We start from the raw sequence: 27981 nt of genomic DNA on the forward strand, positions 1-27981 counted from the left end.
AATTACACAAGTGAAATTATCTAAAGGGTGTAGTGTAGGTGCTAGTTTAGTGCCACTATTCACTGTGCACTGCTTGGAAAGTGACAATGTCAGTACAAAGAAAGACTGTAATCAACAGTCTTATAGAACAACAGGGTGATTTAATAAATCATATGAAGGCATGAAGATGAGGCAGAGTAGATAGAAATAGATCTACATCAGGATGTAGAAGATTAAATATAATAGTTATTGGAAAGACGTCAGTAGAAACCCATTTTTACAAAGGTGGTTATGAAGCTTTGGAATGTACAAACAAAGGTTGTGATGTTTAAAAATGGTGAGGTCAATGTTTGAAAGTGACATTCATAGACTAAGCTGTAAATCAGAACATTGCTGTCATATTTGGACCCAGAATTTGCTTCCGCATACTCATGCCATCACTAAGCCTGTCTGTTTCCATTTCTATAACTGAGTTTGCTCTGACTTTGCTCATCTGCTGCTGAAATCCTCATTGATACTTTTGCCACCTCTATACTCAACTATTCCAATGCTACCTGTTCCCTCACATTCTACCTAAAATAACCTGACATCATCCAAAATTGTCATTTACGTTTCCTGTCTCAGTAATTATTCACATTGCTTGCTGATCTCCACTGGCCCCTGTCAAACAATATTTTGATTTTTAAAATCTCTTTGTTTTGAAATCCATGGCTTCACCCTTCCTGTATTCTGTAATCTTCTCCGGCCCTGCATACTCTGGAATTCAACACCCGTCTAGATCTAACCTCCATATGCATTCTAGATTGTAATCATTCTATCACTGTGGGCATACCTTCGCTTGCCTCGGCTGCAAGGTCTGAAATTCCGTCAAGCTACCTCTCTGCTTCTCCACTTCACTTTCTCACTTAGGGCGCTCCTTGAAACCCATGTTCCTGATCAAAAAACTTTGATTTAATCTAATAACTTGTTATATAGCTCGCTGACATGTTGTATCATGTTGTGGGAAGTTTTATTGCATTAAAAGCATGATATAACTGCCTGTTGAAAGAGTAAGGTATCGAAGGAAATGAGAACATTATGGTCTCATGAAGTTAGAATTATTTTAATTGGGGGAACAAACACTCTTTCAGTCAATCTGGGTTTTAGGGATGGACAATAAATGCTTGCTGAGCCAACAATATTCTCATCCTGTGACTGAACAAAAAAAAATTCAGTGCCTGTGCTGCAGTTTATTTTATGTTTAGAAATTTCCCTGCTGTACAGCTGCTTAGCACATGGCACATTTATAATAGTTTAAACAAAAAAGCATGATAATTGGTACTACCCATTATAAATTTGGAATTTGGAATCTATAAGAAAAAAAGTTGACGAGAAGTGTGACAACAGCAAGTAAGATTCTGTAACCAGGACATGCACACAGATGTTAGCATTGTAACATTCAGTGAATATGTAATCACTCTCTGCTTACTCTGTTTTCTCACTGACTTTCTGTACAGTCAGTATTCTTGATTTACAAAAAATCTTAATATCTAATGAAAGGGTTTGGTCACAACACATCTACAATAAAGGCCATTACTTTCAGCAATTACCTGTAACTTTCCAAACTGACTCATCAGTCAAGACTTTCAGTTTCACTTCTGGTGTCGACGCCACTCCCTCTGACCTTATGTAAAACATGTTATTTCATCTTCAGCTAATCCCAAGGGGCTCAGCTGTCCAATTAAGTGATAGTGTGCCAGAACTCCAGAGAGAGAGCGCGAGAGAGAGAGACCTGCCACAACTTTCCTAGTCCAACTGACACACAGCAGAGAGGCCATCTCAAGCCACAGCAAAACCAGCAGCAGAGGAAGAGTTCTGATGAAGAGCCATATAAGACTTGAAACGTTAACTCTGTTTCTGTCTGCGCAGATGCTGCCAGACCTGCTGAGCTTCTCCAGCATGTTTGTTTTAATTTTAGATTTACAGCATCTGCGATATTTTGCTCCAATTAAAGCAGTTGGAGAGGCCTTGCAATAACATGGTGAGAGGCTCCAACAGCACAGACTATCTAAAAGGTGAAGTCTCATTATTGGTCACTGTTGTTCTGTTCTGTCATTTATTAGTGTAGCCCTTATTGCAAATACCCTGCTATTACCATTTGTTTGTGTCATACTGCCTTGACAATATCATGTATGTTTATTCAGCTTTTTAAAACTGAGTAGTTTGCAGACATATGCTGAAGCGTAGCAGTAGTAGATTTTGAACTTCTGTAGGTCCAGGGCATGAGGAGGTGTGATTAGAGCAATAATGGACTGGCCAATTAAAACTGCGATGGACAAAAGCAATAGTAGTTAGATGGAGTATATTAGATGTATTAGAATGAAAACTCCAGTGGATAGGATCACACTGGAACAAGTGTACAAATCTAGGACAAATGAGAAGAGAAGATGCTGGATGTAATACTGAAGTTAGAAGGATAATGAGGGCCAGAACTAATTTTGTGAAGATGAAGGATGTGTTAACAATAAAGAAATTGATTGAATTTAATATAGGGTACTGTGTCCTGAAGATTGTAGCACACTTGAACCTTTGATGAATACAGATTGTTAATTTTCAAATTTATGATTTAACAAAACTCAAAGTTAGCTTGGACTATCAACTGGCCCAAATGTCTTGCTTCTTTAGCATTTAGTTTGTCTCAATGTGCAATCATGTTTTTGCAAAAGTTATGATGAGCCAGTTCAGTTTGGGTATTAATGGAATGTGCAGAGTAACACCTGGAGCTCCTGTGGTTCCCACAGTTACTGTACTGTCTGTTTTATTGAGACAATATGTTCACTATGAGGTGTGCTTTGTATGAATGATACATGAAACAATCATTTTATTTTTAAAGACATGTTCAGCTGATTGAAAGCCCTCCCTTTTACTTTAAGTTCCTTCTACATTCCTTGCTTCTTCCTTGATTGTGTCCGTCTCAGTTGGTAGCTTGTTGAGAGGTTGGTCACTGCAGATGAATGAGTTTAAGATCCTCACAAAGGAAAGATGAGAGAGATTAGGAGAAAATTTTACTTTATTTTTAGGACAAGTAGAGCCCATGAGCGACAGAAGTGGAAAATGAATCAGCAATTTTAAAAATAGGAATTGAATAAATATTCAAAAAAAAATTTTTTTTAAATGCAAAGAATGCGACTGGAAAGTGAAATGTTTCAGACAGCAGCGACAGTGTGGCTGGAAAAATGTATGATTAAATTGGGATGTCCCACATTTTTCACTTTTATTTTAGTCTGTTGTAGCCTGGTCCTGACAGGCACAAAATTGCCTTTTCAAGGAATTGACACAAATAGTTCTTCCAAAATCAAGTTGGACAAATTTCATTGTTTGAAATCTGGGTGAATTGTGTTTTCGATATGGAAATGTCAATCCATTATTACTGCAGATTTTGTCAACCAAACCACTGTGTTTGAATAGCATAAAGTCTGCTAAGGGGATGTCAACTAGAAATGAGACAGTAAAAATTAGGTGGGGAACTGGTCGAGTTAGATGTGAAGTACTTCCCACAGTTATTTTAGTGTGTTTTACTGATACAACGTGTTCACTGTGGGGTGTGCATTGAAGGAATAAGACATGAAACAATCATTTTACTTTTGAAGGCATGGTCAGCCCTTCCTTTATTTTAAATTCCTTCTGCACTTCTTGCTTCTCAATTCCTTCCTTGTATCTGTCTCAGTTGGTAGTTTGCTGGGGAAGTTTGAACACCAAGATGAACTTGTTAGATCAAATGGCCTGCTTCTGTATAACTAATACAAACTTTATGGGGTTTCTAAATGTAAAATTTAAATTTGGCTATTGAATTAAAGTTGCGCAAAAGGGCTTACTCTGCAGATCCTCTTAGAAGCCAGTGGTGTAATGGTCTGTCACTTTGTACAATTGTACAGAGCCAATGGTTGAAAAGCTGCAACTCATTTGAGGTATTTGAATGACATCATGAATTTGGATTAAAATGTTGAGTGTTTTACATTGTCTTCTAAAGCTAAAATGCATAATAACCTTGAACATATTCCTTAAGAGGTCATTTTTAATAATGAGTAAACAAAAAAATCTAAGCTTTGCAGAGTGTTTCTGCCTTCACTGCTGGTTGCCCAGTGTTCTAAATTGCAGGGAATATGTTTAGCAATAAGGAATCAGACCTGAAGTCTAAGCTCGTAGGGTTGGAGGAGATTACAGAGGCTTAGTGACAGGTTTTATATATTCTAAATGTTTGTAAGAAACAATGTTAAATTTCTTTTTAATGTCTATTTGGATATGATGCATAAATGCAGCTGAGGTGACTATTAAATCACAAAACTGGACAAAACATGAGACTGGATTGAGGACATAGATCAAGGTCAAGCCCTCTAACCAGCTGTATCTCAATTTTACTGTTGCAATTTGTGTATTTTTATTAATAAACTACCGTATTATAAAGTTAAAATATATTTGAAGGAATTTTAAATACCACTTGTAGCAATTTAGAATTACAGCCTTAATGGCTTCCATTTAAAAAACATTCAATTGTAAAAAACAAACTAACTGCAAAACTGTTGAGCTTCCGTGGAGACTGTTCCAAAATTGAAATTCTTACTGCGATCTCAATTTCTCATTAATCTGTCTCAACGATTAATGAGAACCCATGGTACCTAAATGTAGGAAGTGTACTGAGACATCATAAATTAGACCAGCATAATGTGTTTCTATTATTAAAGCAATATTTTGCATGTGTTAATTTTCATTCTTTCCATTTACAGTGTAGTTGGCTGAAGTGACTCCTAGGTTAACCCTGCTGAGGGTTCCAGGTATGAAACATTTCTTTCTGTAATTTGGTCCTGTATTGTACTTATAGCTTTTGGTATATTATATATTCTATTAAGTAGCTATTTTTATTTTTTTGACAGGAATTTCCATAATGACCACTTTTGAATGTTCAAATTCAAATAATTTTGAGACATTTCAACTAAGGAAAGGTAATGTATTTGTACATTGATGTTATATGCTCAGCACTATTATCTGTTAGAATTGTATACTGGTGCTTAGTACTGGGGTGTGGAGTATTTGAATGTGGATTTACAAACACTGAAACTTTTTGCACTTTAATCTCAGTTATTTTAAGGTGACTTAAGTCAACAGCTCAATACACTGAGAAATGTGAAAGAGTAAAAGTGTGTGGTTGGCTGGAGTGGAATCAGCAGATATCTGAGAGAAGTTGGTACTGCCTGCACTCAGAACAAAGGTTTAGCGTTCCCCAGATGATGACAGGGATAGAAATTAAGAAAGATAATACAATTTAAAGTCAAAATGAATATGAAAAGTTTAGAATGGATCTGAGAAAACAAATATGAAAAGCAAAGAGAGTACGGGGTGAGAGAGCATCTAGCATAAAATCGAATACAAAATTCTTTTTGAAGTGTACATATTGTAAAAGAGTAGTAAAAGGAGGAAATGGGCCAAGACACCAAAAAAAGGGCTTTGAGGCTAGGTGTGATTGAAGCAATGAAAGAACACTTTGAATCTGTTTTTACCAAGGAAGAAAATGCTCTTGGCGAAAGAGAAGGCAATTGAGACACTTGAAAGTTTAACATTGACAGGAAGGACCAATCAGATAGACTGTCTGTACTTAAAAACAATAAGGGACCAAGAGAATGTAATATGTTGTTTAAAAACATTTGTAAAGCTAAACTACAGGCCAGTTAGTTCAACCTTGATGATAGTGAAGTTTTTAGAAATAAGAATTCAGAATAACTTAATAGTCATTTACGAAAATGTGGTTAATTTATTAAAGATTTGTTAAGGGTACGTCCTGTTTAACTACCTTGCTTGATTTTTTTATTTAGTCGCAGAATGGTAGTGCTATTTGTGGTATACATGAATATCCATAAGAAACTTGATACTCTGTTACATCAGAAAGCTGAGAGCAAAGTTATAGCTTGTGGAATAATAGAGACAGAAGCAACATGGATCTGATATTGGCTATGTGACAGGAAAGAAAGAGTATCAGTGAATAGTTTTTTATAGACTCAAGTATTGTTTATCATGGAATTCCCCTGTTTTCCTTGATGTACATGGTAAAGTTAACATTGCTGTAAGAGTTAACCCACCGTAGAACTGCTCTGTAATGAAAGAGAGAGAACTGGTGGTGGTTTAAGCAAAGGATCACCAGGCCTCAGGTGAGGGGAGAGGTTGAGACAGAAAATCTTTCCAGTTAACCTCAGCCAGTGTGAAAATTGAACCCACATTGCTTGCATCACTCTACATTGCAAACCAGCTGTCCAGCCAACTGAGCTAAACTGACCCCCCCTCCAGCCTGATGTTTAGTAATGACCTTAACCAAACTTTGTAGTTATACAAAACATGGAAGTAATGTGAAACATGATGAGGATGTCGTAGAATTTTAAAAGGACCGAGACAGTTTGGTGGAGAAGTGGCAGATGAAATGTAATGCAGGGAACCTGTTCAGTTTCTCATTTTGGTTGGACAAATGTGGAAAGATGACGGAAAAGAAAGTTTACAACTCTAAAGGGCGTGCAGGAGCCAAGAGACCTGGGTGTATAGATGCTCAAGTCAATGATGGTGGAAGGATGAGTTAAGAGTGTAGTTATAAACCATGTAACATTTTGGCTTTTAACTAATGGAGCATAGCATGCATAAACAAGGAAGTTATTTAAACTATATAAAACACTGCTCCGTCCTCAATTGGAGCATTAGGTTTTGGACAGCAACTTGTAGGAACGATGTGATGGCTTTAACAAGGATGCAGAATGATTTCAGAAGTAGTTCCAAACACGAGGAGCTCTGGTTGTGTGAAAGGATTGGAGGATTGGGACTATTTCCCTTGCTGCAGATAACGTTGAGGTGAGATTTTGGTAGAAGCATCCAAAATCATGAGGGGTCTCGGATTGGAAAAACTGTTCTCATTGGTGGAAAGAACAAGAGCCAGAGGGAATAGATCTCAGGTAACTGGTGAAATAAATGATGATAACATGAGAAAACCATGCTTCACACAGTGAGTGGGTATGACCTGAACTGCAGTGTTTGAGAGGAGTGGAGGTAGGGCCAGTTGAATATTTCAGAAAGGAGTTGGATCATTACCTGAAAAGGATAAATAATTATAGGACTATAGGGGAACGGAAGAGGAATGGCACCAGATGACTTGTTCCTGGCCGCACAAACATGATGGGTTGAATAGTCTCCTAGAGTGCTGTAACTACACTATATTTCAAAGGCCCCTTCAAATTTTAAGTCTAACCCAGCTTTTACCCAATGACCTGAAGACACCAGGAAAAGAAGGTACTTATGGTCTTACGAATATCAATAAATATGGAATTACTTCACCCAGCTCTTCCATTTAGGGCTGTAATTATAGCTCAGTGAAATCACCCTTGCTTCTGAGTAAGAAAGCTGTGGATGCAAGAGTGTTCAGCACAATATCTCAGCTGACATTCCAATACAGTGCAGAGCTGTGTTTCAGATTAGACATTAAACCGAGAGCCTAGGAGCCACCACTAAGTGGACATTAATTTCTCTACGACAACATTTTGAGATCAGGAGAGCTTTCTTCAGTGCCTGAGCAAAGTGTATTTCTCATTAGCATCGCAAAACAGATCATCAGATTGTTATTACTTTGGTGTTTGGGGGACCTTGCTGTGTGCAAATTCACTACACCATTGCTATATTATAACAGTGATGACACTTCAAAAAGGGAAATACTCAATTAGTCTGTGGCAAAGGTGCTAGAAATGTCTATAAGGCTTCAAGATGCTCTTGGTATCTTGCTGGATTGGCCCATTCTACTGTTTAAAATTGAGCAGCTGTAAGAGAATACTGTTTGGGGCTTTTTTGAGATGTTATATGTAGCATAGATGCAGGAGAACCAGTGAATGAGGTGTATTTGTATTATAAGAAGGCTTTTAGAGTCATAGAGATGTACAGCATGAAAACAGACCCTTCGGTCCAACCTATCCATGCCGACCAGATATCCTAACCCAATCTGGTCCCACCTGCCAGCACCTGGCCCATATCCATCCAAACCCTTCCTATTCATATACTCATCCAAATGCCTCTTAAATGTTGCAATTGTACCAGCCTCCACCACTTCCTCTGGCAGCTCATTCCATACCCGTACCACCCTCTGTGTGAAAAAGTTGCCCCTTAGGTCTCTTTTATATCTTTCCCCTCTCACCCTAAACCCATGGCCTCTAGTTCTGGACTCCCTGACCCCAGGGAAAAGACTATTTACCCTATCCATGCCCCTCATAATTTTGTAAACCTCTATAAGGTCACCCCTCAGCCTCTAATGCTTCAGGGAAAACAGCCCCAGCCTGTTCAGCCTCTCCCTGTACCTCAAATCCTCCAACCCTGGCAACATCTTTATAAATTTTTTCTGATCCCTTTCAAGTTTCACAACATCTTTCCGATAGGAAGGAGATCAGAATTGCATGCAATATTCCAACAGTGGCCTTACCAATGTCCTATACAGCCACAACATGACCTCCCAACTCCTGTACTCAATACTCTGACCAATAAACGAAAGCATACCAAACACCACCTTCACTATTCTATCTACCTGTGTCATTACTTTCAAGGGGCTATGAACCTGCACTCCAAGGTCTCTTTGTTCAGCAACACTCCCTAGGACCTTACCATTAAGTGTATAAGTCCTGCTAAGATTTGCTTTCCCAAAATGCAACACCTCGCATTTATCTGAATTAAACTCCATCTTCCACTTCCCAGCCCATTGTCCCATCTGGTCCAGATCCTGTTGTAATCTGAGGTAACCCTCTTCGCTGTCCACTACACGTCCAATTTTGTTGTCATCTGCAAACTTACTAACTGTACCTCTTGTGCTCGCATCCAAATCATTTATGTAAATGACAAAAAGTAGAGGGCCCAGCACTGATCCTTGTGGTACTCCACTGGTCACAGGCCTCCAGTCTGAAAAACAACCCTCCACCACCACCCTCTGACTTTTACCTTTGAGCCAGTTCTGTATCCAAATGGCTAGTTCTCCCTGTATTCTATGAGTTCTAACCTTGCTAATCAGTCTCCCATGGGGAACCTTGTTGAACACCTTACTGAAGTCCATATAGATCACATCTACTGCTCTTCCCTCATCAATACTCTTTGTTACTTCTTCAAAAAATTCAATCAAGTTTTGGAGACATGATTTCCCACGCACAAAGCCATGTTGACTATCCCGAATCAGTCCTTGCCTTTCCAGATACATTTATATCCTGTCCCTCAGGATTCCCTCCAACAACTTGCCCACCACCGACGTCAAGCTCACCAGTCTATAGTTCCCTGGCTTGTCCTTACCACCCTTCTTAAACAGTGGCACCACGTTAGCCAAGCTCCAGTCTTCCAGCACCCCACCTGTGACTATCGATGATACAAATATCTCAGCAAGAGGCCCAGCAATTACTTCTCTAGCTTCCCACAGAGTTCTTGGATACACCTGATCAGGTCCTGGGGATTTATCCACTTTTATGCTGGATGTCTTGAAATGCATAAAAGTGGATAAATCCCCAGGACCTGATCAGGTGTATCCAAGAACTCTGTGGGAAGCTAGAGAAGTGATTGCTGGGCGTTTTGCTGAGATATTTATATCATCGATAGTCACAGGTGGGGTGCCGGAAGACTGGAGGTTGGCTAACATGGTGCCACTGTTTAAAAGACATCCAGCACTTCCTCCTCTGTAATATGGACATTTTGCAAGATGTCACCATCTATTTCCCTACAGTCTAAATCTTCCATATCCTTTTCCACAGTAAATACTGATGCAAAATACTCGTTTAGTATCTCCCCCATTTTCTGTGGCTCCACACAAAGGCCGCCTTGCTGATCTTTGACCTTAATGTATTTGTAAAAACCCTTTGGATTCTCCTTAATTCTATTTGCCAAAGCTATCTCATGTCCGCTTTTTGCCCTCCTGATTTCCCTCTTGAGTATACTCCTACTTCTTTTATACTCTTCTAAGAATTCACTCGATCTATCCTGTCTATACCTGACATATGCTTCCTTCCTTTTCTTAACCAAACACTCAATTTATTTAGTCATCCAGCATTCCCTTTCACCCTGACAGAAATATACTTTCTCTGGATTCTCGTTATCTCCTTTCTGAAGGCTTCCCATTTTCCAGCCGTCCCTTTACCTGCGAACATCTGCCCCTAAACAGCTTTCGATAGTTCTTGTCTAATACCGTCAAAATTGGCCTTTCTCCAATTTAGAACTTATTTCCCAAGAGTAGGTCAAGTTTTGCACCTCCACACACTGAATCAGAAAATTGTCTTGTGTGCATTTAACAAATTCCTCTCCATGAAAACCTTTAACACTATGGCAGTCCCAGTCTATGTTTGGAAAGTTAATATCCCCTATCATAACCACCCTATTATTCTTACAGATAACTGAGATTGTATATGATGTTGAGATGAGATGGTTCAGATGAGGCGATGGAGAGTTACAGATTAGCGAGGAAGGATTTAAAGTGAGAGTTAAGAAGAACAAGGAAGGGACATGAACAGTTTTTAACAGGTAGAATAAAGGAGAACCCTAAAGCCTTCTATAGGTATGTGAGGAATAAATGGATGACTAGGGTAGGAATAGGACCAGTCAAAGACAGAAATGGGAAGTTATGTGTGGATACTTTGGAGATCGGAGAGGTGCTAAACAAATATTTCTCATCCCTTTTCATTCAGGAAAGGAGAATATTGTAGAGGAGAAGAATTGAGTTATGGGATATTAGACTAGAAAGAATCGAGGTTAGTAAGGAAAAGGTGTTATAAATTCTAAAAGGAGTAAAAATAGACAAGTACCCTGGGCTGGATAAGATTTATCTAAGGATTCTCTGGGAAGCTAGGGAGGAGATGTTGGAGCCTTCGGCCTTGATCTTTGAGTTGTCATTGTCTACAGGTTTTGTATCAGAGAACTGGAGGATTGCAAATGTTGTGCCCTTGTTTAAGAAGGGCAGTAGAGATGACCCAGGTAATTATAGACCAGTGAGCCTTACGTCTGTTGTTGGAAACGTTTTGGAAAGGATTATAAGAGATAGGATTTATAATCATCTAGCAGGCAACGATTTGATTGCAGATAGTCAACATGGTTTCGTCAAGGGCAGGTCATGTCCCACAAACCACATTGAGTTTTTTGAGAAGGTGACCACGCATGTAGATGAGGGTAGGGCAGTTTATCTGCTGTCATGGACTTCAGTAAAGCCTTTCATAAGGTTCCACATGGTAGGCTGTTGAAGAAAATGCAGAGGCATGGGATTGAGGGTGATTTAGCAGTTTGGATTCAAAACTGGAAAATATTCAGCCTGAAGCCCAGTTACTAGTGGTGTACCACAAAGATCTGTTTTGGGACCACTGCTGTTTGTCATTTTTAGAAATGACTTAGACACAGGCATAGGTAGATGAGTTAGTAGGTTTGCAGATTATACTAAAGTCAGTGGAGTAGTGGACAGTGTGGAAGAATGTTGCAGGTTGCAAGGGGACTTGGATAAACTGCAGAATTGGGCTGAGAGATGGCAAACAGAGTTCAATGTGAGGTGATTCACTTTGGGAAGAATAACAGGAAGGCAGAATACTGGGTTAATGGAAAGATTCTTGGTAGTGAATGTGCAGAGGGATCTTGGAGTCCATGTACATAGATCCCTGAAAGTTGCCACCCAGGTTGATAGTGCTGTTATGAAGGCATATGGTGTGTTAGGTTTTATTGGTAGAGGGATTGAGTTCCAGAGCCATAATGTCATGCTGCAAATATATAAAACTCTAGTGCGGCTGCACTTGGAATATTGAATCCAGTTCTGGTCGCCCCATTACTGGAAGGATGTGGAAGCATTGGAAAAGGTGCAGAGGAGATTTACCAGGATGTTGCATGGTCTGGAGGGAAGTTCGTATGAGGAAAGGCTGAGAAACTTGGATCTATTCTCGTAGGAAAGAAGAAGGCTAAGAGGGGATTTGATAGAGATATACAAAATGATCAGAGGATTAGATAAGGTAGACAGTGAAAGTCTTTTTCCTAGGATGATGATGTCAGCTTGTACAAGGGGGCATAGCTGCAAATTGAGGGGTGATAGATTTAAGACAGATGTCAGAGGCAGGTTCTTTACTCAGAGTGGTAAGGGCGTGGAATGCCCTGCCTGCCAATGTAGTTAACTCAGCCATATTAGCGACATTTAAACAGTCCTTGGATAAACACATGGATGATGAGGGGGTTGGGCTTAGGTTAGTTCACAGGTCAGCACAACATCAAGGGCCGAAGGCCGTGTTCTGCGCTGTATTGTTCTGTTATATGTTCTATAATGTTCTATACCTGGCATATTATGTACTGTTTTGACCTCCTTATCTCAGGAAGAGAGTACTTGCCATAGACAGTGTGCAACCAAAGACCACTAGCCTAATTCCTCAGACGGTAGAATTTTCTTATGAGAAGTGATTGAGAAAACTGGGCTTGTATTGTCTTGAGTTTCAGAGAATGAGAGGTGATCCCATTGAAATTATAGAATTCTTACAAAATTTGACAGGATGGAAGTAAATAGGATATATCTTCTGATTGGTGACTTTAGAAATAGAGATATAATCGCAGAGTAATGGGTAGGCCGTTCCAAACTGGGATGAAATTTGATGTTTTCACTTAGAGAATAATGCATCTTTGGAACTCCTTAACCCTGAATTCTGTGGAAGCTGAATCATTATGCATGATTAAGACAGAAAGTATTTTTTTCCTAGAGATCATTGACTGATCACAGTAAAGTGGCGTTGAGGTAAATGATTAATTGAATTATGGAGCAGACTTGATCGGCTGAATGGCTGACACCTCCTCTAGTCTTCCTAAATTTTATTTGTTCTGCAAGCTTTGTGGCACTGAAGAATCTGAAGTTTGGGATGCTAACAGACCCCCCCCCCCCCACCCCTTGGGAAAGTGATCATGTAAAGGGCTGGACTGAAGAGTAGTGCAGTGCAGATTGCATGTTAGTATTTCACACCCGTAGCAAATTCCTGATTGTAGGCCAACCTGGGGATGACTAGTCCTCCTCGAAGAAAGAAGACTGCCAGTCTCTGTGGATGCAGGAGCATCCCTTCCCGCAGTTAGTCTCTGACCAAGGCTTAAAGCAGCTTATAGAATGTGAGAAAAATGCAGGAAGAAAATTGTTTCGAAGAGTATAAAAGTTAGTTGCATCGTAGAGGCATCGCTTACTTTGCTTTCAGATTTAATGCAACATTTGTTTCCAAATGTGAACAGTAACACTTTTGAAAGTGTTAATAATTATAACAGGACATAATAAGGTTAGGAAGTCATCTGCAAGGTATAAGTTATGTTTTGTGTATTGTTTCAAGAAATATAAGTTCAGTGGATGAATCCCTTGTTTTGAAATGAGTTTTGAAGAAGTGTCACTGGAGCCGAAACATTAACTGTGATTTCTCTCCACGCGTGCTGCCAGACCTGCTGAGTTTTTCCAGCAATTTCTGCATTTGTTTTTGATTTCCAGCATTCACAGTTCTTTCTTTTTTGTTTGTTCAGGATTAGTCCCTTGGTTTGAACTATGGCTAGTGCACTGCTATCCCTTGAACAGTTCTGAGCTGACCTTCTGGTTCTTTTCACTTTACGTACATAGAGAGGGATTATTGTGTAGATATAGGTTCAGACCTTTCATCTTCTGCATTTATTGCATTTATCGGAAAATGGTGTGAATTACAGCAGCATTCTAGCATAAGACTCTTATTTTCGATGCTTGGTTTTAATGCTCAGCATATAGCCAAAGCTGATATCAAATTCTGCAGCTGGCATGGTATTACACTAATGTTATGGACATTTAATCTAATGTGCTTCATTAGAGCATTCATAGTAGTACAGAAAGCACACAAACCTCCTGCTATCTAATACTTTGAATTTCATTGTGAAGCGTTGCGATTTAATACGGAAGGTATAGTGTCAGATTTAGAGTATTGCCAGATTCAAGCAGTGCAGAGTTATACTGTAAGCTCTGCATTGCTCAAACAAATTGAGGAAAACACAAATGAGTGGGTAAGCTGGGTCTTTACTAACACTAAAGTATTAATTTTGAATAAAGCAGACTGAGCCCTCCTTTGGCAATGACTTGCTAGGATTTGGCAGTGATTTTAGTCTGATGTTCTGTTGCTTGCTGAGTGTTAAGGCACATCAGCAATCATTTTGTAACAAAGGAGAAAATTATACTCAGCCTGTTAATTTCAAAATGTATCCTCAGAGAGCAACAGGGGGTTGCTGTCCATTTTATAGATAATGTCCTGACTATATCATATTTTTAAACTATTTACATTAGCCTTGAAATGGTCTGCTTAATATTGTATTCCACATATTGCAAGCTCCTTGGGCAATGTTTTCAATGATGATGTGACTGTGGCATTTGCAGACCCTACAGTGTGGATTCACTTTTCACTGTTGGCACCCATTGGTCTCTCATAGTACTGTTCCCAGCAAGATTAATTGTTTGGTAGTACAGAACTTGAGTGTTGGTGATAAAAGGCACAACTTGTCAAAGCTTTTTATCTTGCACTCATCAGGTCAATTTCCAAAATATCAATTCAAGGGAAAACCTATGCTGCTGTCATAGTCCACTTGTCAAACAATCTCCTGTCATGTCACATAAATGTTAGTTTTGCACTTGAATTAGTTTTCTTTGAAATTGTCCTAATGAGTGTAAGATGGAAAGCTTTGACAAGATGTGGAGGTGCCGGTGTTGGACTGGGATGAGCAAAGTTAAAAATCACACAACACCAGGTTATAGTCCAACAGGTTTATTTGGAGGTACTAGCTTTCAGAGTGCTACTTCTTCATCAGGTGGTTGTGGAGCCAGATCACACAACACAGAATTTATAGCAACAGGATTGTAGATTACTAACAGTGTGGAAACAGGCCCTTCAGCCCAACAAGTCCACACCAACCCGCCAAAACGTAACCCACCCAGACCCATTCCCCTACACCTAACACTACGGGTAATTTAGCCTGGCCAATTCACCTATCCTGCACATTTTTGGATTGTGGGAGGAAACCAGAGCACCCGGAGGAAACCTACGCAAACACGGGGAGAATGTGCAAACTCCATACAGAGAATCGTCTGAGGCAGGAATTGAACCCAGGTCTCTGGTGCTGTGAGGCAGCAGTGCTAACCACTGTGCCACCGTGCCGCCATGTAGTGTCATAGAAGGTAATATTAAACAAATTTAGCTTAAGTCTTTCATCTTTTAGAATGATCATGATAGTTTGGTTCCTTCATATGTAATCCCCAGAAGTTTCTTAAAGATACACTTTCAAGATAACTTTAACAATAGCTGCCATCTCAGTTCAGATAATGCATTGAAGGTGTGAGGTTAAAGTCTGTCTGTGTCCCAGTGTTAGGTCAGACTGATTCTATTTCTAAAGTGGAATTTACAGAATCTTACATGAATTTATGCAGTTTTTGAGCAAAATGAAATATAATTCTGCAAATACAAATTCACCCCACAAACTTATATTTATGTACATGCAGGGGTGTGTGTGTGTGGGGTGTGTGTGTGTGTGTGTGTGTGTGTGTGGGGTGTGTGTGTGTGTGTGTGTGTGTGGGGTGTGTGTGTGTGTGTGTGTGTGGGGTGTGTGTGTGTGTGTGTGTGTGGGGTGTGTGTGTGTGGTGTGTGTGGTGTGTGTGTGTGTGTGTGTGTGTGTGGTGTGTGGGGTGTGTGTGTGTGGGGGGTGTGTGTGTGTGTGGGGTGTGTGTGTGTGTGGGGTGTGAATGCACCCGATGTCCTGGTCGAAGCCATCCCCATAGGTACCGCACTTGGCTATCAACCTCTCCTCGGCCACTTTGCGTTGTTGCCTGTCCCGAAGTCCACCTTGGAGGATGGTCACCCAAAGGTCTGGGGCCGAACGTCCCGGACAGCTGAAGCGTTCTCCGACTGGGAGGGAACACTACTGACTGGTGATGGTTGTGCGGTGTGCATTCATTCGTTGCTGCAGCCTCTGCTCAGTCTCACCAATGTACCATACCTCAGGGCACCCTTGCTTGCAGCTTATGAGATAGACAACATTGGCCGAGTCACATGAGCACCTGCCATGTACATGACGGGTGCTGTCCCCACGTGTCATGGTGGTATCCATGTCAACACCCTGACACGGATACCACATTTACATGTGGGGACACCACCCACCAAGAAGAGTCATATTGGACTGAAAATGTTAACTCTATTTCTCTCCACAGATGCTGTCAGACTAACTGAGTTTTTACAGCATTCTTTGTATTTGTTTATTTCAGAGTTCTAGCATTCATAGTATTTTGCTTTTTTTTCTCTGTGTATCTTGTTACTTACCTTCAGCCAGCTTGTTCTCTATCTTAGTGATATTAATAGGGAGAGAGTAACTTTGATGGGAACAGTGTCAGTCAGAATAGAGCAGGAGACAGCAGTGGGGTCAGGAGTGGCAGAGGAGAGAGCAGTGAGATGTTGTAATGAGCAGAGTAAATTCGTATTAAGCATTGCCATATACTGGAAACTGTCTCTCCAAAAGGCAGAAAATGCGTAATCAGATATAAAGAGGAAAGGTTGTAAGGATTGAGACAGATAGTCTGCGAAAGTCAGTAGATAAACCATAAACCCAATGGATGTTGAATTTCTACTTTGCAGACCAAACCTGGGAAGTCAGAGCTAACAACAGGAGATATCACACCCAAGTCAAGGAACCTTTCTTCCTCTGCTTTAAGACAAGGAAATATGCTGTAAGTTTCTTTCTCTTTTTTGAATACCTCAAATCTGATATTTCACGTTAGCAAGTCTTTCCTGCAGAGCCAAAAACATAAACGCATTTTCAATCTAGAAGCTTTCTTAGAAATGGCCCTGGTTAAATGTGTCGTTAGGGTTTTGCTTTCACAGATGTAATAAGAGCAGCTTCAAGCAAATCCCTGCTTGATATTTTCAGAAAATATATTCCTGAATATTTTATATTGAAAATTACTGTACTTATGCAGACATAACGACTTTAGACCTATTTTTCTGCATTGACCTAATTGACTTGACCAAACCTTCTTTCACCTTGTTTCCAGTAAGGACTGCATTCCATCCTTCCAGTTTCTCCATCTCCAATGTATCTGTTCCAATGATACCACTTTCCATTGGGATGCCTCAGATATGTTTTCCTTTTTCCTGAACTGAGAATTAACCCATTATTGTTGACAGGGTCTTCAGCCTTATCTAACCCATTTCCTGCACTTCTGCCCTCACTCCTTCCCTTCCCTTCCCTTCCCTTCCCTTCCCTTCCCTTCCAGAACTAGAATAATGTTGGCAAAAATGAGGAATGCGGATGCTGGAGATTAGAGTCGAGAGTGTGGTGCTGGAAAAGCACAGCAGGTCAGGCAGCATCCGAGGAGCAGGAAAATCAACGTTTCGGGTAAAAGCACTTCTTCAGGAATGAAGCTAGGAGCCTTGGGGTGGAGAGGTAAATGGGAGTGGGAGCTGGGGGAAGGTAACTGAAAGTGCAATAGGTGGATGGAGGTGGGGGTAATGGTGGTAGGTCAGAAACGTGGGTGGAACAGCTAGGTGGGAAGGAAGATGGACAGATGGGACAGGTCATGCTGAGCTGGAAAGTTGGAACTGGGATAAGGTGGGGAAATGAGGAAACTGGTGAAATTTGCATTGATGTCATGGGGTTGGAGGGTACCAAGGCAGAAGAGGAAGCATTCTTCCTCCAGGCATTGGATGGTAAGGGAGTGGCGATGGAGGAGGCCCAGGACCTGCAGAGTAGGAGGGGGAGTTGAAATATTCGGCCATAGAGTGGTGAGGTTGGTTGGTGCTGTTGGTGCAGGTGTCCCGGAGATGTACCCTAAAGCGCTCTGCGAGTAGGCGTCCTGTCTCCCCAATGTAGAGGAGACCGTATTGGGAGCAATGGATACAGTGAATGACATCTGTGGAAGTGCAGGTGGAACTCTGATGGATGTGAAAGGCTCCTTTGGGGCCTTGGACAGAGGTGAGGGAGGAGGTGTGGGCACAGGTTTTGCAATTCCTGCAGTGGCAGGGGAAGGTGCCGGGAGGGGAGGGTGGGTTGTTGGGGGGGGGTGCGTAGACCTGACGAGGGAGTCGTGGAGGGAACGGTCTTTACGGAAAATGGAAGAGGGTTGGGGAGGGAAATATATCTCTGGTGGTGGGGTTCGCTTGTTGGTGGTAGAAATTGTGGAGGATGCTTTGATGTATACAGAGGTTGGTGGGGTGGAAGGTAAAGACCGGGGGGGGGGGGGGAGAGGAGGGTTCTGTTCTTATTGCAGTTGGAGGGGTGAGGTTTGAGGGGAGAGGTGCAGGAATTGGATGAGATCTGCTGGAGGGCATCATTAACCATATGGGAGGGGAAATTGCGGTCTTTAAATAAGGAAGCCACCTGGTGTGATCTGTAGTGGAACTGGTCCTCCTGGGATCAGATGTGGGGGAGGCATAGGAATTGGGAATAAGGGATAACATTTTTGTAGGAGGCAGGGTGGGAGGTGTAATCCAGGTAGATGTGGGAGTTGGTAGGTTTATAGAAAATATCAGTATTGAATCTGTTACTGTTGATGGAGATGGAGAGGTCCAGGAAGGGGAGGAAGGTGTTAGAGATAGTCCAGGTGAATTTAAGGTCAGTTGGAATGTGTTGGTTAAGTTGATGAACTGTTCAAGCTCCTCGTGGGAGCATGAGGTGGCACCGATGCAGTCATCAATGTAACGCTGGAAGAGGTGGGGAGTGGTGCCAATGTAACTGCATAAGATAGACTGTTCCACCTAGCTGAGTAAGAGACAGGCATAGCTGGGGCCCATGCAGGTGCCCATGGCTACCCCTTTCGTCTGGAGGAAGTGGGAAGATTCGAATGAGAAATTGAGGGTGAGGACCAGTTCAGCCAAACGAATTAGAGTGTCAGTGGAAGGGTACTAGTGGGGACGTCGGGTGAGGAAGAAATGGAAGGCTTGGAATGTCCTGGTCATAGCGAATGGAGGTTCTCACTTTCCACTCTCCCAGTTTATGCATTCAAAGGAGCTTTTCTGCCATTTCCACGACCTTCCATTAAATGCATCTTTCCCTCCTCTCACTTGTCAGTATTCTTCAGGGACCATTTCTTCTGTGACACCTTGGTCCACTCTTCTGTCACTCCTAACACTTCCTCGACTTGCCCATGGTACTTTCCCATGCAGTTGCATTTCCCATGCAACTTGCATTTTTATTTCTTTTGTCCTCTGTCCAAAACCTCAAGCTCACCTTCCAGGTGAATTAACAAATTACTCATACTTTTTTCAATCTAGTATCTGTGTTTTGGTTTTTGCCACTGTTTATCTATTATTTACTTATCTGTGCTATTGAACTATGTGATTTGCCTGTATTGCTTGCAAGACAAAGCTCCTCACTGTGCCTTGGTACACGTGACAATAAATTCAATTCAATTCAGTATGCTGTATTCACTGCTCACAGTGCAGTCTCCTCGACCTTGGTGCATTGTGGGACACCTCTCCTCTATCTGTAAAAATGACTCTGACCTTCCAGTTACTTGCCATTCCAATTTGCATCTTGCTCTCATGTTAACATTTTTGTCCTTGGCCTATTGTTGTGTTCCAGTGAAACCCAATGCAAATTTGAGAAACAGCTACTCATTTTCTGCCTATGCACTATACTGCCTTCAGAACTCCAACATTGAGTTCAACAACTTCAGATTATGTACACTGTCTTCCATTTTCAATACACTCCCTCCCTCCCAGTATCTTTAATGCATGGGTTGCTCTCAGCAAAGCCAACCTATTTTTGAATATTCACACCTATCATCAACACCTTTTTTGCATCTAGATCTTTCCTTTATGACCATTAGCACTGCTTTTCATCTTTTATTTTGGGCATCCTCAATATCAGTTCCACTTGCTCTTCTATCCGCTTTGTCAATAGCATAAAAAACGATAACTTCCAGCCTCCTTCTGTTTAGAACAGATGGTGCTAGACCTGCTGAGCTTCTCCATTACTTTCAGTTTTTATTATGATGTGGAGGTGCTGGTGTTGGACTGAGGTGGACAAAGTTAAAAATCACACAGCTTCAGGTTATCGTCTAGCTACCTGATGAAGGAGCAGTGCTCTGAAAGCTTGTACTTCCAAATAAACCTGTTGGACTATAACCTGGTGTTGTGTGATTTTTAACTTTGCTTTTATTATAGTAGATGTCCGGAATACTCATTGGGTTAGCTGTAGACCAGAGGCTTCACTTGCCTGCAGGACCATGCACATTTGCTACTTCTGTAGTTCAAATGTGACTCAAATCAAGAAGCCTGATAATAGTGCAAGTCCTCATTTATCCTGATAGCAGAATTTTGTATCTATTAAAGTAATTGCCAAGAATGGATGCACAAAGCGTAACATGAGATTGCATAGAATCTTCAATAAGGTATTTATAAACGTGATAGCTTCATACGGGACAACAATGTGAAATTAGTTGTTTGCAAGATTAGAGCTTCCAGTTCAAATACATTGTTTATGACCTAATGTATTGGTGAGCAGAATCAATGGGAAATTTACCTGGTTCACATTTCTAGCCACTAACCTCTGCAGTTACCCTCCGTGACTCTGGATGTTTTCCTGGATCGTATTTCAAGTGGAGAATTAAAAGTACAGAATGATGTGATACTGTCAGGCTGCAGAAAAACTCTGTCTGGAGCTTTACTTACATTGTTATTAAAATCCCCTTACACAGATTAGCTCCAAATTACCTACCACTTATAGCTGCACTTTGATGAATTGTTGAACCCAAGTTTATTTGTGATTGGCTTAGTGCGCAGTAATGAAAGCTAGACTCCACCATCCCACTTGTCCAACTGCACTGCAGTTCCACAGACACTGGGAATTCTCTGGAACAGAGATTCATTCTTGGTGTGTGAGCTGGAACAAAGTCAGCAGGGTCCGTACACACCTAACCCCGATACCTAATATTTATGCTTTTGCACGTTGCTGACTGTTCGGTCACCTCAGTACCACAATACTGGAGGGGAAGGAAACCATTCTTGATCTCCTGTGTATTGCAAAAGCAGTCACTGGATAGAGAAGAGGAGGGACTGTCCTGTATATTCACTTTTCTTCTGTTCTCCCTGACCTCAAAGAGAATTGTCACATATGCGCTGCCTGATAGTGATTGGCTAATTTAGAACAGATTTGGGAGTGAATCTAGGATTCTCCTTGCTTATGATCCAGCATATGTCAGTGAACACATTAACCCAAGGACAAATTGGAGGAGCTGAGACCTCATTAAAATAGTATTCCTAATTTATTTATCGAATTACTCATACCAAATACAGTGGGACTCAAATGTTTAGTTTACTGGTAAGGTTGCAGGAGAAAAGAGTGATAATGTTCTGGAGTCTTCTTTGAATAAAGCTGATAGGTCCCCATTGAGAGAGTGATATAGATTACATTTGTGGAGAAGTTTCCAGCTCAAACTATTTCACACTGTCTCCTGTTACAAAGGCGTTCCTGACTCAACCAGGATAATATAGGCACTATTTCATCAAATGATGTTGCCCAGCTCAGACAGCCAACAAAGAGCCTCTGTTGCCATTTGTTTTTGGGAGGTCCACCAAACGAAATGCCACTGAGGATTAGGATCTCAAGGGCAGAAGTCCTACCTGCAAAGAGGTGTTGGCCAATCAGAAATGGTATCCCCCCCCACCGTTCCCCCAACTAAAACTGCCATTGGAGAGGATGCTTCACAAAGGAGCCAACCATTTTGAGCCTTCCCAACAAGCTCAGATGGAGAATAAGCATAAACGACAGAGAAAGCATGAGAAAACTGACCATCCCATCCCCCATCAGCTTCAGCAACCACCATTGGCTCCACCTGTGGTAGAGTTATTGGATCCAGGAAGGACTGTTCAGTCACCTCAATACCACAACATTGGAGTGGAAGGAAACCATTCTCAATCTCAAGGGACTGCCTAAGAAGAAGGAGGGATGCGGCTGGGTGACAGGGAGGGTTATATTTTCATTGACTCCATTTTTAAAGTTATTTTCTTTTTATTTTGGTTACTAATTGTAATACAGTTGTTGAGTGGAAAGTTCATTAATTCTGAAAGATTGTAAAGAAACAACGATTATGGAAAAGATTAATTACTCAAGAACTACATAATCACTGCTGGAGTATTACTCAGACTAACAATAGTTTTTGAACATTAGCTCGAAAATAGCAGGAAAACAAGTGCTTTTCTTCAATTAAGGATCAATGAATTACTGTGTACATTATAAAAATACATACTGAACATCTATTACAATCATCTTGCAATTGTCATTGTGATGTCTGTTTATTTCAGGGCAATGAAATTAAGACTTCAAAATACAATGTTGTTACCTTTCTACCTCGCAACCTGTTTGAACAGTTCCAGCGAGTTGCTAATTTCTACTACTTGCTTATTGTTATTCTCCAGGTAAGAACAGTTGACTGATCTCTCTATAGCTTGGACTTTTGGCAACATTTCAAAGATATACTAAATAAAACAATAAAGGAAATGTAATCCTTGTGAGTTCTATACTCTGGAATATACTTCCATAAAGCAAATTTATTCATAGGTTAAGAATGGAGGATAGTAAACATTGAGTACTGAAGTGGGTAGAAGTCATTGCTGATGAGTGTCAGAGGGAAAAGCCAATTCTAAAGTTTTGTTCACAAGTCATGATGTGGAGGTGCCGGTGTTGGACTGGGTTGGACAAGGTCAAAAATCACTTGACACCAGATTATAGTCTAATGGGTTCATTTGAAAACACTAGCTTTCAGAGTGTTGCTCCCTCATCAGGTGTTAGTGAGAGGGGAAGACCTTAGACACATAAGGTATTCCTCATTTCACTAACACCTGATGAAGGAGCAGCGCTTCGAAAGCTAGTATTTTCAAATAAACCCATTGTTCACAAGTGGAATAGGATGAATATTGTATTGGCTCAGTCTTACCAGTACATTGGTTGTGGATTGGGAAACAGGAAGGCTAGCAAAATGGCACAGGTTGGATGGTGTTTGATGTCTTCTTGCTGCCATGCTATCTCCTATCAACGGGAAAGGTGGCCATCCCTCCCAGAATTTAATTGAGGATCTTGCATAATGAAGGTAGAGCCTCTTCCAACCTCCATTAGCATATTAACAGAAGTTTGGGTCTGTCTGCTGCAATTTTGACCATTCAGTGAGGGAGTGGAGGTCTCCTCTTTTTTTGCACATTTTAGCTTGTGGAAGAGCCCTTGATAGCAATCTCAGTTTAATCAACTCAAAGCCATTAGCAGTTCAAAATTCTGGAAAATGCAGCAATGTTGACTCCTATGTAAGTAAGGCTGATAGAGTTTCAGTCCATAGATTGGTGGAGAGTGAAATGTAGGAGCAGTGTTTGTAAGCCACACTTTATTCTTCCATGGGATATGGGCATTTGTTGCCCATCCCTAGTTACCCTTGAGCACAGTGGCTTATTAGAGTCAACCACTTTGCTGCAGGCCTGGAGTCACATGTGGGTTTAGTGAACCAGAATTTTAAAAATAATAATCAATTATCACTATTAGCGAGACTAGCTTTCTGTTCAGCACCTTGCTATCATAGTGAGATTTGAACCTGTGTTTCTCAGCAGTAGTCTATCCCTCTGATTTATTTCTACAGTGATGTTGCTGCTGTGCCACTATTTCAATCAAATGAGTTCAACCTCATCCTATCCCAGCTAGATTGTACTCCAGCAGCTAATCACTGGCACAATCATGTGAATCCAGTGGGAGACAGCCTTGGGAGAATAGACTGAGCAACTGGGAGGAGAACAGTCATTACAACAGTCTCCTGTGGAAATGACTTCTCTGGGAAATCCGAGATTAGATTTCCAAAACAAAACAGCTGAACTGCCTTGTTAGGGCAATAGCAGTTTGCAGAACTTTTGTGACTCATTGCTCACTAACATCTGTATTGGATGCTGAAAAATTCATGATTTGTCTTGGTTGTGTCTGCAGTTTAATGTTCAGTCAACTACAAATTACCCATTAATTTATGTTTACCTCATATTATTTCTGGACATTAGAATACCAAGATAGATATTGTTGGTTGTTTGCTGACATTGTATGGTAAATGTTTTTCTTGGATGAAACCTGTGAAACCTTGTGGCTTTATTCTTTTAATAACTAATTTATATTTCAAATTCCATCTACCTGAAACAACAAGTTAATTTTCCCTAACTGTATTGTAACTAATTTGGAAGTCTTTTTGCAATTGAAACCAAATTTGGGGTTTTGGCCTGGGATTCCTACAATGGCCATAAGGCATAGGGCATAGGACACCACAAGGGGGCTCCACAGTCAGTGATGCAGTTCTGAAGAGTAGAAAACTTGACACCCAATTTGTGCTGAGATGACTCTCTCAAATAGCAGTGTTATGATGACCAATCTGGGTGAAGTTGACTGAGGGATAAATATTGGCCAGGATATTGGTAATAACTGCCTGGCAATGGATTAATTTATCTCTACCCACAAAATCAGACAGGACCTCTTTAACATCTCATCTAAAAACAGTACCTCCCTCAGTACTGTACTCAGTGTCAGCCTTGTTTTTGTGCTCAAGTCCTTGGTATTTGTTTCTCTTGTACTTTTTATGAAAGGTGTCCACATTAGCTTGATCCTGGTTTTCCACATTCATTTGTATTAAATTATAGGCAGTTAATTGATTCCACATTTTATCCCTTTTTCTGAAGAGATCTACCTGGAATTTTCTTCATGCTTTACCTGATCTAATACTGTAACTGTCAAAACATAAGAAATAAGATCAGCTGTAGACCATTGAGCCCCTTCAAGCCTGTTGCACCATTCAATGAGGTCATGGCTGACTTTCTACTTCAACACCATTTTCCTGCGCTACCCCAGTGTCCCTTGATATTTTTAACATGTAGAAATCTATCAGTCTCAGTCTTGAACATGCTCAACAACTGTGCCTCCACAGCCCACTGGAATAGAGAATTCCAAAGATTCACTGCCTTTTGATTTAAGAAATCCCTCATGATCTCAGTTCTAACTGGCCTGCCACTTACTCAGAGGCTGTGCCTTCTGGTTCTAGATTCTTCTGCTAGGGGAAACATCTTATCCATATCTAACCTGTTATGTCCTGTAAGAATTTTGTATGTTTCAATAAAATCATCTCTCATTCTTCTAAACTCCAGAGAATATAGGCCTGATGTATTTATTCTTTCCTCAAAAAGGACAATCCCTCCAACCTAAGATTAGTTTGAACTTTCCCTCTGTGGCTGGTTTATCTTTCCATTGGTAAGGAGACCAAAACTGCACACAGTACTCCAGAAGTGGTCTCTCCATGGCTTTATATAATTGCAAAAAAAAACATATTTATTCCTATACTCAAATCCTGTTATAATAAACACCAACATATCATTGGCTGTATTAATTGCTTGCTGTTAACTTTCAATGCTCATCAACAAGAACATTCAAGTACCTTTAAAGTTCAACATTTTCCCACCTCTCAGCATTTCAGAAATACTCTGTTTTTCTTACCAAGTTGGGCAACTTCAAACTTTGTCTTCCAACTACCAGTTCTTTCGCTTACTCACTTAGTCTTTCAGGATCCCATTGATGCAACTCACAACTCACACTTCCACCTAGTTTTGTGTCATCTGCAAACTTGGAAATATTTAATTTTATTATTAGACCAAATTACTTGGTATAGATTATCAACAGCTGGGGCTTGTGCTGCTACCTCATGGTACTCCACTAGTGACAATCCTGCCAGCCTGAAAATGAGCCATTTATTCCTATCCTCTGTTTCTGACTATTAACCAATTGCTGTGGGTAAATTACCACAAGCTATCTTTAATTTAATAACTTTATTAAGAATCTCACAGACAATCAAACAATGAAACAATTATTTAAACTTTATTTCATGTAGCACCCAAAATAAGACCCCTCAAGTAAGCAAGTTAAGCCTCACAACACAACTTGACTATTACCCAATTAATGGTGGAATTTGGCTACAATTCCAACCAACAGTGTCTGTCTCTGGAAGTTTGATCCATGTATAGTGTTGATCTCTGGAGTTCTGCTCCCAAGGAATCCTGAAGTTGAATTCTTACAAAATTTTCTTCTTTCAAGCTTGTGGTGTGACATTATTGATGATCGGTTAGATTCTTTCATCCATAATGTTGATTATTCCTCTGGAATCATTAAGTCTGTAGTTTACCTTCTGATCTGAAGTAGCTTCCCCTGTTCCTTGTTACACTTGGCATTCATTGTCTGTTTGAAGACACAACATCCCTGCAATTAACTCCTTAAATTCTTCTACAGGGCAATCATTTCTCCTTGCGGCACAAGGCAGCAATTTATCAAACAGTTTTATTTATGTAGCTTTGACTTTTTTTCCCAAGCATGGCGAATTGCTTTCAATTCCTGAATAACAATCTGTCCTTGCTCCTTAAAAGTTTATTACACAGAGTTATTGGTCTTCTTTCAATTCATGAACAATTATTAAAGTTTTGAAGTTTACACTATCACACAATTTGTACACGCCTCTCAATCCCATGTCCTCTCATTTTACTTACTAATCTCTGGTGTGGGACATTTTCAAAAGCCAGAGTATAATGGTCAACTACAAGAGAGCACAGGTTCAAAGTGAGACAGCAGAAGTTTAGGGGAGAAGTGAGGGGAAAACGCTTCACACAGAGAGGGGTGGGTGCCTGGAATACACTGCCAGTGGAGGTGGTGAAAGCAGTCACATTAGCGATGTTTAAGGCGTGAATTGATAGACACATGAATGGGAGGCAAACAAAAAGCTAAAAACTATGTATGGGCATCAAGTAGCTGGTCTAAATAAGGTTTGGAATCAGTGCAGGCTTGGAGGAATGAAGCTGCTGTATTGTATTGTATTGTATTATTGTATTGTATATCCAAAAGATTTGTTAAACATGGTTTTCCCCTTCATAAGTCAACATTGACTCTGCCCAATCCCTCCATTTATTTTTGAAGTGGCTTGTAATCAACTCCTTTATTTTCTAGAATTTTCTAGACTCTAGAATTTTCCATGTAAATCATGTTCAATTAACAAGTCTCCTTTTCGCTATCCCTCCTTCCTTAAGTGAAGGGTTTACATCTGCAGGAATGAGTCCAGAGTACAGTACATAGAATTTTTAAAAATTTGTTCATGGGATGAGGGCATCACTGGCTAGGCCAGCATATATCACCCATCCCTAATTCCTCAGAGGGCAGTTAAGAGTCAACCACGTTGCTATGGGTCTCGAGTCACATGTAGGCCAAACCGGGTAAGGATGGCCATTTCCTAAAGGATGTTAGTGAATCAGATTGGCTTTTTTGGGCCAACAATCAACGAATGGTTCATGGTCATCATTAGACTCTTAATTCCAGATTTTTAATTGAATTTAAATTCCACCAACTGTCACGGCAGGATTTGGGTCCCCAGAACATTATCTGTGTCTCTACAATAACACCACTAGGCCATCACCTCCTCTTACAAGATAAACACCAATATGTTTATTGTCTCTACGACTACTTCTTTCCATACTCTGAGATCTTGAAGATCAGGTCCAAGGGATATATCCACATTAAGTTCAATTTATTTATCCACAACTTTTTTTTGAGCGATATAATACAGGTTTCGATTAGATAACCTACAGTGTGGAAACAGGCCCTTCGGCCCAACTAGTCCACACCGACCCTCTGAAGAGTAACCCACCCAGACCCATTTCCCTAATGCACTTAACACTATGGGCAATTTAGCATGGCCAATTCACCTGACCTGCACATATTAACTGTGGGAGGAAATCGGAGCACCCGAAGAAAACCCACGCAGACACTGGGAGAATGTGCAAACTCCACACAGACACTTGCCCGAGGCCGGAATCGAACCTGGGACCCTGGTGCTGTGAAGCAGCAGTGCTAACCACTGAGCCACCGTGCTGGTCTTCATTTATACTAGATTTTTCATGATTTCTGAGAGGTTTTTATAATTTTTTTTTTGCTCGGTGCAGAACGACAAATTGT

General features: G+C 40.6%; 1 protein-coding gene across 10 annotated transcripts in view; it reads left to right on the forward strand.

The window, feature by feature from the left end:
- Positions 1-27981, forward strand: part of LOC122565318 (phospholipid-transporting ATPase IC) — a 152524-nt gene that overhangs the window by 45597 nt on the left and 78946 nt on the right. For 6 of the 10 annotated variants that reach the window (XM_087976047.1, XM_043721170.2, XM_043721169.2 and 3 more), the window contains 4 exons: positions 4743-4790; positions 4890-4958; positions 16620-16711; positions 22287-22400. In XM_087976047.1, the coding sequence (XP_087832173.1) occupies positions 4901-4958; positions 16620-16711; positions 22287-22400 (264 nt within the window). In that variant the 5' untranslated portion in view covers positions 4743-4790; positions 4890-4900. Of the gene's footprint in view, positions 1-1773; positions 2034-4742; positions 4791-4868; positions 4959-16619; positions 16712-22286; positions 22401-27981 lie in introns of those variants that run through there. The other 4 variants (XM_043721168.2, XM_043721166.2, XM_043721167.2 and 1 more) reach the window with 3 other exon arrangements.

This window comes from Chiloscyllium plagiosum, unplaced genomic scaffold (genome assembly GCF_037043375.1).
Source record: "Chiloscyllium plagiosum isolate Xiang-an unplaced genomic scaffold, Cpla_swu_hap1 HiC_scaffold_28, whole genome shotgun sequence".
NCBI lineage: Eukaryota > Metazoa > Chordata > Chondrichthyes > Orectolobiformes > Hemiscylliidae > Chiloscyllium > Chiloscyllium plagiosum.